At 41.6% G+C, this 10,457-nt stretch overlaps 2 protein-coding genes across 4 annotated transcripts; one reads left to right on the top strand and one right to left on the bottom strand.

The window, feature by feature from the left end:
- Window positions 1–1,828: 1,828 nt before the first annotated feature.
- On the top strand, window positions 1,829–4,430 carry LOC115735085 (probable protein phosphatase 2C 60). 2 transcript variants are annotated; one of them, XM_048271476.1, is made up of 4 exons: window positions 1,829–2,665; window positions 3,022–3,389; window positions 3,575–3,811; window positions 3,989–4,430. In XM_048271476.1, exons 1-4 carry the CDS (start codon window positions 2,365–2,367, stop codon window positions 4,214–4,216), a joined length of 1,134 nt encoding a protein of 377 aa, XP_048127433.1. In that variant the 5' UTR covers window positions 1,829–2,364; the 3' UTR covers window positions 4,217–4,430. The 2 variants fall into 2 exon arrangements, with proteins under 2 accessions (XP_048127433.1, XP_030522012.1); XM_030666152.2 differs by having other exon boundaries at window positions 3,007–3,389.
- A 2,032-nt stretch (window positions 4,431–6,462) lies between these two features.
- LOC115735086 (protein MODIFIER OF SNC1 11-like) lies at window positions 6,463–10,198 on the bottom strand. 2 transcript variants are annotated; one of them, XM_030666153.2, is made up of 5 exons: window positions 9,672–10,198; window positions 8,422–8,502; window positions 8,199–8,327; window positions 7,904–8,041; window positions 6,463–7,766 (listed from the first exon to the last, which is right to left on the bottom strand). In XM_030666153.2, exons 1-4 carry the CDS (start codon window positions 10,019–10,021, stop codon window positions 7,960–7,962), a joined length of 642 nt encoding a protein of 213 aa, XP_030522013.1. In that variant the 5' UTR covers window positions 10,022–10,198; the 3' UTR covers window positions 6,463–7,766; window positions 7,904–7,959. The 2 variants fall into 2 exon arrangements, with proteins under 2 accessions (XP_030522013.1, XP_030522015.1); XM_030666155.2 differs by having other exon boundaries at window positions 6,463–7,772; window positions 7,908–8,041; window positions 9,672–10,197.
- Window positions 10,199–10,457: the final 259 nt, after the last annotated feature.

Below are 10,457 nucleotides of genomic sequence, written 5' to 3'. Positions count from 1 at the left end.
CAAGGTACGTCTTGTTGCCAAAGGATTTCATCAAAGATCGAGAATTGACTTTAAAGAAAACTTCAGCTCGGTTGTCAAACCTACAACAATCCGCATTATCCTCACTCTGGCACCGACTCGAAATTGGCCGCTACGCCAAATGGATGTCAACAACGCATTTTTACAAGGAGTGCTACAAGATGAAGTGTTTATGGAACAACCTCCTAGTTTCAAAGATATCGCAAAACCCGACCATGTGTGCAAATTCCGGAAAGCTATCTATGGGCTCAAACAAGCTCCTCGAGCCCGGTACAATGAGTTAAGTACATTTTTAATAGCCAATTCATTTACTAATTCCAAGGCCGATAGCTCCCTTTTTATCTACACACATAATGGCATAGAGGCATATTTTTTTGTATATGTTGATGATCTTGTTATTACGGGCAACGACACTTGGTTTCTCAATGATTTCATTGCAAGATTATCCAAGTGTTTTTCTCACAAAGATTTGGGGACCTTAGGCTACTTCCTTGGAATCAAAGTACTTTCCACCAAGAAGGGTCTTTTGCTCTTGCAACATAAGTACATACGGGATCTACTCGGAAAGCTTAAAATGGCCGAAGCAAAGGATGTTGGGTCTCCAATGGCAACCGGTTCTCCACTTTCACTTCATGATAATTCGAGGTCCACATCCGCAACTAAATTTTGGAGCCTCATCGGTGCCCTTCAATACCTCCTAATTACTAGACTCAATATTTCGTTCTCTGTCAACAAATTATCTCGGTTCATGTACAACCCAACATTAAATCATTGGTATGGCGCCAAATGCATTCTTCAATATCTTAAAGGTACCCTATTTTATGAGCTTCACTTGCAACGAGATAAAAAGCCCATTTTACATGCCTATTCACATGCAGATTGGGCCGGTGATTCATATGACAAGACTTTCACATTTGGCTTCATTGTTTATCTTGGCACCAATCCTATCTCTTGGAGCTCCCGCAAACAACAGTCCATTGCCCGATCATCAACAGAAGCCGAATATAGAGCAATTGCTGCTACCTCATTGAAATTACTTTGGGTTCAAACTTGCTTACCAAACTGGGAATACACTCACTTCAAACACCCACGATATACTGTGACAATATTGGGGCGACTTATGTGTGTGCCAATCCGGTCTTCCACTCTCGCATGAAACACATTGCAATTGATTATCACTTCGCTCGTGAGCTTGTAAAAGATGAGCAATTGAGAGTCTCTCACATTTCCACACATGACCAACTAACGGACATCCTTACCAAGCCACTATCAAACAGTGAGTGCAAACACTTCGAGCCAAGGTCGGCGTTTCCGACGGAAACTCCATCTTGAGGAGGCGTATAAGTGAATCAAATTATCCACCGTAATTTTAGCCTTTCTCATTATTGTTAATAGTTGTCAATTAGTTGAGATTTTTTAGTTGTCAATTAGTTGAGATTTTTCAATTGTCAATTAATTGAGATTTTCTCTATATTTTTAGTTGTTGCCATCCTTGTACATGTATTATAAATATCTTAGAAATACAGCAATGAAAATTATCCTGAAAAATATTCTCTCAATCTCCTCTTTTATGTATTAACAACATCTTTGCCAGAGAGAGAGAGAGAGAGAGAGAGAGAGAGAGAGAGAGAGCACTCAAACCGCCATACTTCAAATAAGCAAGAACTGCCCATGATGTTTTGGGTTTTATTTGCTTTTCAAAGACATCAAACTCAAAATCTCAACCCCTCCTGTTTAGGGTATGGAAAGGACAAACTACAATGCACAAAACAAGAGAGAACAACAATGCCAGACTCAATAATATAATCTTATAACAAATTTTCCTATATCATTAGATTATAGAATTTTATGGGATCTTTCGCTCGACAATGATCCGAAAGATCTTCCGCCAAGGAGCACCGCACCAAGAAAAATAAAAGCCTTATCCAATTGCTCCATTTCAATTTGATCTCCGACACTTGGACCAGCAAACTCGCCAATTTCTTGATCCTATGTGCTCGGACAGCTAAGTGTCTTCTTGAAAGATGGCAAAATACGTAGGCTGAAACAAACCCAACCCGGATTCAAGGTACAGAGCACCAACAACCTACTTCTGCTCCGAACTAAAATAATAACTATTGCCTTCTTGTCCGAGGGAGACAATGCTTCGGTTTATTTAGCCCATACCCTTTTGGTCTTACTCGACCATCTTGCTCTTAGAAATGGGTCACGGGTTGATGGGCTATATAAGTCCGTGAGTCGCCCAGTGTTTCATGGCTTGAAGCATCAGAAAAAAATTGAAACTTGCTTGTGAATACCGAATGACATGCGCTGATTAACTTATATTGAACTGTTTCATCCAAGGAAATGGTCAGCTTGTGTTGGGGACAGCCTTTCGGAGGACAAGAAAGCCGTGAGTACAGGGAAGTTGGAAGGAGATTCGACGGGTTGATGTGGAGCAAAAGCTTAGGGAGTCATGCTCACGGAGAATTCTCCATGGCGGTTGTTCAGGCCAACAATTTGTTGGAGGATCAGAGCCAGCTCGAATCGGGACAGCTGAGTTTCACCGATTCCGGGCCCTTCGGGACGTTTGTTGGCATCTGTGATGGCCATGGTGGGTCCGAGGCTTCATGGTTCATCCGCGACAATCTGTTCTGCAACATCAAGAGTATGGCTCACCTAGCTTGAGAATTTTCTGACCCTTGTAGATTCACGAAGGAATTTCCTGGTCCAAAATTATACATAATCTCGACCGGACAATTAGACTTCTGTCCTACTTCATAAGACAAGACACACATCAGCACAAATAGAATAGTTGTTTTGAACTTATGGACACTTGTTTGGACTAGAAAATGTTCGCTTCTTTTGTGATCACTCGAAATCAGAGCTAAAATTGTTGCTTGCCAAAGGCGGGTAGTCATCATAGCATTTTAATCATGCTTGAATCAAGTTCTGGTTATGCATATCTAATGTTTCGGTCCTTCTCACGGCTACCACTGAAAGAAAAAGTTATTTCTCATGCAGAATTGGTGTCCAAGCATCAAGAGGTCAGTGCAAATGTCATTAAGAAGGCATTCTTGGCGACCGAAGAGGGTTTTCTCTCTATGGTAAAGAAAAATTGGCATAACAAACCACATATTGCGTCTGCCGGATCTTGTTGTCTGGTTGGCGTCATAAGCAACGGGACACTAATTGTTGGAAATGCTGGGGATTCCCGGGCTATACTAGGGAGAGCAGTGAAGAATTCGAAAAGAATAACACCGCTCCAATTATCAGAAGAGCATAATGTGAATTTTGAATCCGTGAGAGAGGAAGTCCGATCCCTACATCCCCACGATCAACAGATTGTGATGCTCAAACATAAAGTTTGGCGTGTTAAGGGACTCATACAGGTAAATACTCTTTGCCTTACTTCATTCTTGACCTGTTCTGTGGAAAGAACAAGTGCACTTAACTTGACCAAAATGCATACTACGTATATCCTTAGTATTTGGTAGTACATCTGATGTTTGTCAACCCTGCTCGATGAATTTTTCCACATAAATGAGGCTGGTTATGATCTGGTTTTGCTCTTAAGGTCTCAAGATCTATTGGAGATGCATACCTGAAAAGGACAGAGTTCAATAGAGAGCCTTTGCCTTGCAAGTTCAGGCTGCCTGAGCCATTTCTCAAGCCAATCTTGAGTTCAGAGCCATCGGTATCGGTACACCGACTCCAGCCTGAAGACCACTTCCTCATTTTCGCATCAGATGGTCTTTGGGAGCATTTGAGCAATCAAGGTGCCATCGACATTGTCAAGAACTACCCTCGCAAGGTGCGATCCATACGTTCCTTTCCTATTCTTAGAACTTTATTGAATCCAGAAGTACGTTTTCACAAAGGGCATCTCCTCGGAGTACAAATGTATCTTCATTCCGCAAGCACTAGCATAATAAAAGGACAAGAGGCAGGACAACAGAACTTAGTTTACATGTTTTATTGGTTGAAGCAGGGAATTGCAAGGAGGCTGATTGAAGCGGCACTGAAAGAAGCAGCGAAGAAGAGAGAAATAAGGTACTCGGACATGAAAAGGATCGAGAGCGGAGTGAGGAGGCACTTCCACGACAACATAAGCGTCGCCGTCCTGTTTCTCGATCCGCAGTTAGCCAGTACTAAGAGCTCATTACAACGGCCTGTGTCAATAAAAGGAGAAGGATGGGCCTCTGCTCCCTACTGCTGACTACTAGGACTCGGCAAAACGGCAAGGGTCTGTTCCTTGCCATCCAGTCTCACCATTCACTCAATGATGGGTCTTATAGAAGCTGCATTGGAGTTCCTTGAGGATCATTAAAGAGGAGCCCTGAAGGACCAATTCCCAAAAGCGAAGACCTTTTCATGCAAATTAGTGTTGTTGGAAAAGAGAAGCAGCATTGCACACCCAACCCCAAAAAAGAGAGAACAAAAAACAGAGAAGGAAAGAGCAGGTGTATTTATCACAGTTTTCTTGATTGACATCCATCCAGTGAATATATGCGGGAGCAATCCCCCAGACGTTATATCGACAAGTGTAAATAATTATCTGTCTCCGATTTCCTCAATGAATCCTGTGCGCTTGATAAATTAAGCTCCAAGATTGCTATTTGAAGATCAGCTCCATCACTTGATTTGATGCAGAAGTAGATCTAAAGTTAATTTCATACGAAGGAAAGGCAATGCCGATGAGGCCATAAGTCAATGCATGTGCTTTTTGGTTCACCAGCGTCTCCAACCACATGTTGATTCAATGTGGTTATCTAAAAGTAGACAAGTCTCTGACAAAAAAATAAAAAATAAAAGTAGATCTATCAAAATGAGCCATAAACCTGTTGGTTATTCCATATATGATGGGTTGAGTTGTAATATGAGTTAATTATATTTAATATATTCCAAGCAAGACGCGCACCTTGATATGGCTCTATTCCGTTCATCGTATCACATAATGGATTGAAATATAATACGAGTGTTAAATGGGTCATAAATAGGTTGTAAATGGGTAATAAACAGGTTTACAACTTACTTATACCCAACTCAGCTCTATGACTCTTTCTTCGTTCTCTCGCCTTTTGTCGATCTCACGCTCACTCACTTCACACTATCACCTCAATTTGGATATGAGTTTTCTTAAATTTGATTAAATGAAGAAGTATTTTAAGCATATCGATCGAGTTGGATATGAATCGGGTGCGGCTATGTGAGTAGGGTCAAGTATGGGTAACTAGATCTGCATTGCAATAAATGTGTCATAAACAGTTAAATATGTCAATTTGGATTGGACTATTTACGACCAAACCCACCCTTTTGATGAGTCACCCAGAAGCTACCTCGAGACCACTAGGACTCGGAGGCGTGCAAAGGAACAGGAACCACCCTAAACAGAACTAGTGGATCCCAAAGGAACTGGTCATGTTCCCTATTCCTAGTGTGGAATCACCTATCCAAATCGGTATGTGCCGCGTGCACACATAAATCCCTAATCTATATCAACATGTGGTCGCGCGCTCGCGCATAAATCTATAATCTATATAAATTCGTAATTTTGCTCATCGGTTGTCTCATCTCATTTTCGATCTTTCGCATCTCAACTCTCAAGTGATTCCCTCAACCTCTACGTCTCTCGTTCTCTAACTTCCATCGACTCACGAAAACCCTCTCAGAGCCGACTTGCGAAAACTCTAATTGCTGTCATTCACCCCTTTATAATTTCTTCAATCAACTCATTGTTGGGAGTTGCACGTGCTTTAAGTTTTTTTTGTTTTCCACGAATAACTAGGCAATTAAAGAATGCATTTCTTTTTTGCTAAAAAACAAAGAGCTTGGTGAGACCAGTTCAGGACTCGCCAAAAACAAGCCACTAATGACATGGAACTTGGTGGGACCAATTTTATGGACCCACTTGAGAACCGGACCATGGCTGTCCGGTGCTCAAATGGGTCCATAGAATGAATGGAGGATTCCGATTTCAATTTTTCAAAACCGGTCCTTAATGAGCAGTTTCTGATTTTAGAGTGAAAACCAGCTACACTAAAAATCAATCACCCCTGCTAGGACTCTTGCCCAGCATTCGGTTGATGCCGGAAAGTCTACAGCAGAAAAAGAAAACTCACCGGTCATGAGTGATACCTACTTTCGTTTCCAGAGCTTTCGAAGGGCTTGTAAATTTCAGCAAAATCAACTGTCGCAAGTGAACAAAAACAGTCTGAAACGGAATTTCTAGTTCAGGCCCCTATAAAACACCACACGAGGTAGTCATCAGCTGTCGCTTCAATTCAACTGCCAATACAGATTGCTGTCGTCTAGAGGTGGGAACAAAAACGTACGGGAAGAGCTTTCAATGTGATGAACAGACTACAGGTGTATACAGAATGGGGTCTATGATGTCTCAGCTCACGATGCCTGCCATAAGAGGAGACGGCAAGGATAGCAACCATGAGGAGGAGACGATGAAAATAATATCCAACAATTTACTCCAATACAAAACGAATATCACAGTAAAATTACAATACCTATCATCTTAGTTCACCGCTACAGATAAGTTTCATAACTGAAAACATCATTACATGCCAAATTATCCCCAGTCAAATGGACAATCCTAACTCACCGACTGCAATCCACCAAGTGAAGACCCGCAGAAATCAAGAAACCTCCTCCATGTGCTAACTTTTCTCGAAGAAACAGATGAGAGTATCAGAAATTCCAATTTCACAGCCATGAATGAAAGATTCCATTTCTTTGCATCATTTATGCCAAACAGTCCACATTTTTTAAGATATCCTGTTTGAGATTTGCAAAAAACATCCACCTTCAATTCATTCTCTCAATCTGCAATGTGTCTCACTATCAAGAGAGACTGATGATGACTCTCAACCACCATGAAATGCTTTACACCTTTTTGTGATGCAGCCTAGATTATTTGGCATTGGTAGAATCTATCAATTCTCATGAGGATTCATTCCATGAACTGCATGATATGAAGCAGCAAAACACCCCCATGATGTACCAACATGGAATACAGAACCCAATACCCACTCAAAAACATGCTCTATCCTCATACGGGGAATTTTAGTCCGCACTAGACTGAGAGTTTGTTTCAAAATTACACATTCTAGAATAAAATGCACACATCACATCTTAATAAACTACAGCATTTCAAGATACTTAACAGCCAAAACAAGGAGAAATAAAAATGTGGCCACAAGCAATGAAGCACGCGTCTGAATTGACGGCTAACGGCTATTGCCATCAACCCCTTCACCGCCAGACTAAGATTAAAAAACTGACTGGATTTCTGAGCACAGGTTTCTTCTAGTCTGTCAATCTACTTCATCCGCAAATAGCATATCAATCTACTACATCAACAAAGGCCACAAGACACCCCACTAAGGAATACTCTATCCAAATTATCTATGATGAAATATCATCCAATTCAATCAAAAGTAAAAAAAATTCATGTCCACACAAAACACACATGCCAACACAGAATGCTGATCACCATTAAAAACTGAGGCTGCATAGGAATTTCCGATAGTCTTGATAAGATTAAGATTGGTTAACACATGGAGGGAGGTTTCATCATTGAGGCCCCACAAGGTGAATTAAAGACCAATGCAGCCGAAGATTCTCCTGCTCTAAAATCCTGCTCAATGTCCTGTTGCAACTACTCAACTAAGCATGAATTTGGATCTGAACATTCATGCATCAGAAACAAGCACGGCTTCATAGATTGCTGGTAGATAAGAGTAAGTTAGACGACTCTACACCTGAAAGAAAAAAGAAAAAAAAAAGTATAAGTAGCATTATATCAACTAATTAATGGGCAGCAAAGCAATGATTTAGAAGGCGATAACATAAAAAGTAACAATAACTGCAACAGCAAATTAAAACACAGAACTTACTATGCAAAGGAAAATAAAAATAAAAAGAAAGAAATGTATAGAAGTTTGCTCTTCAAGACCCCTCGCTGGCCTTGCCGGCAATCGCTTCCTTGCCATTCACCTGTGACAGGGACCCCAATGGAGGATTTGAAAACCTGGCAGGACAAATTCCTGTCAGATAATAACATCGAAGGTACAATAAACAACTTTCCATTGACCTTGCTTTTGAACTAAAATGCTCTTATGGAGCACAAAATTGAAGAAGAACAAAGATAAGGATGAACATGGGAATAAACTAGCATGGATAAGAACCTGATCGCCCTTGCTTTCCTTTTTTCTTCCTCCTCGGGATCAACTTTCGAGCCTGATGTGAACCTGGCAAGCCGGGCTTTCTTTTTGGCCTCCTCATCAGCATCAGCAGGTGTTACAAGCACACCAAACCTGAGAAACCAAAAAAAAAAAAAAAAAAAAATGAGCACAAGATATAAATTTTTGTGGTGAAGAGTCACCACTTAGTAAAAACCTAAAAGCATACCTCTCTGCCCTAGCCTTTCTCTTTAACTCCTCTGACTTAGTCGGTTCTTCAGATTTGATATGACCAGATCCAGTGCCAAACCTACAATAAAGAGAATCCAGACATTGCAACAATCAAAGAAGGAAAAGGGTAGAACAAAGAAGAAATTGCAAGCCGTGAAAAGTTCTATTGAGAGCAAAGATCAGCAGTGTCGATAAATAATGTGAATAATTCTAACCATGTTATTGTACCCTTTTCATTGGCCTCACAAATCAAGTGCACCATGCCCAGGAACCATAATGTATGATGGGCATGGGATTCACTAGCAACTAACATTTCCCAATATATATAAGACTTTGAAAGTTGAAATACATTTTTGTCACGTTACTAAAAAATCAAGCACCTATACATTCATCTAATGCCCCAATGTTTACTCGCCTTGGCACAGCAAATACAAAAACAAACAACATTGATTAGATCAACTTCTACTACACTAAACCAGATCAACCACCTAATAGCAAACCACAGGTTTACCTCAGAGAGGGAGGGTAGTAAGGGGAGAAAAAAGGAAGGAGAGGCAGATGTAAGACAATCTCAAATGTCAACGTGATGTTCAGCAAAAACAGTTTTCCAGTATAGGTAAGACGATTATTGGCCCTTCACTACGATTTCCCAAACAAAATTTGGCTAAGTGCTTAGCGGAGATGCGGCGCATGCAATGGTTCCTGCACCATATCATTGCAACACCTTCCAAGAAAGTCCACGGATAGGCCCAGTGCTTTCCAAAGGCCACCCAAACCCAAAGAACTCCACAATTATGTTACTCCGAGCCAAACATTAGGTTCTGGCAACCAATTCCATTATGCATGAGGGCACCAAGAAGTCATACTCCCGCAGTAGTTAGCATTAGCTCAAAGAGTAGACTAAAAGAAACATCCACAAAATCGATGCACTAGAAAAGCCCGATGAAGGAGTCAGAAGTGCCCAGTTTTTGGAACCATTGACCATATCCCACCAGCCTAGCGTCATAACCAGAAAGCTCAAGTAGACTACAATGCCAAACAAAAAGGGATTACTGAAGACAGTTCTCTAAAACTAACTGCCCAAAGCTTCGAGGTTAAACCTTTCCGACTACTGCTATCCACCAATATCACGGCATCAACAGCACACATATATGTTTAGAAAAAAAAAAACTAACAATCCTAAATGCTTCGAACCACATACGACGAAGAAAAATAAAAGAACGTTAACACGCGATCAAACTCGCGTACCTTTCAGCACGAGAGTTACGCTTCTCTTGCTCGGAGAGCTGCACCTGCACACCGAACCTCTCCGCTCGGCGGATCTTCTTCTGGACATCGTCGGCCGGCTCGCTACTCTTCCCCGCCTGGGAATCCACGGGATCGACGGCAACCTTCACTTCACCGTCCTCCTCCTCCTTGGCGGGCCCATCCACGACGGCACCAGGGCCGGACGACGGAGGAAGATCGGCACCGTTGGCCGGCTGGTCAGATTGGGCGTTCGGTGGCGGGTCAGCAGAATCTAGGGTTTCGACGGGGTTGTCCACCTCTTCTTCTTGGGGGATCTTCTCGTTCAGGTTTATAATGGTCTTGCTCGCCATTGTCGTGAAGAGAGAGAGAGAGAGAGAGAGAGAGAGAGAGATGGATCGAAGCGAGCGTCTGGTGCTTGTGCCGCGAAACAGAGAGAGAAGCTAGGGCAGCTTGAGAGGATGAAGGCGGCGTGATTTCCCTTTCTTCTTTTCGTTGTTCCGAGCTCGCGATATGAAGATATTTTTTCGGGTTCCGGGGGCCGTGGCGTGGCAAAAATGTAATTAGGGCTAGTACCTAGGGCTTCTTCAGTAAATTGGGCATCGACAATGGGCCCCCAAAATACGAAAAAGCTCAATCTGAAGCCCGTCGACATGTGATCTGATTAACTAGTTTGGTTCATTCATTTTGCTGACGTCTTTTAATTAATATAGTTGCTTCGTGAAAAATGAATTATTAAAAAATATTTTATATAAATAATTATTTATATCTCTTACAAAATGAATGAAT

The sequence above is a fragment of the Rhodamnia argentea genome, chromosome 10, assembly GCF_020921035.1.
Source record: "Rhodamnia argentea isolate NSW1041297 chromosome 10, ASM2092103v1, whole genome shotgun sequence".
Classification (NCBI taxonomy): Eukaryota; Viridiplantae; Streptophyta; class Magnoliopsida; order Myrtales; family Myrtaceae; genus Rhodamnia; species Rhodamnia argentea.
This window is presented reverse-complemented; position numbering and strand designations above follow the sequence as displayed.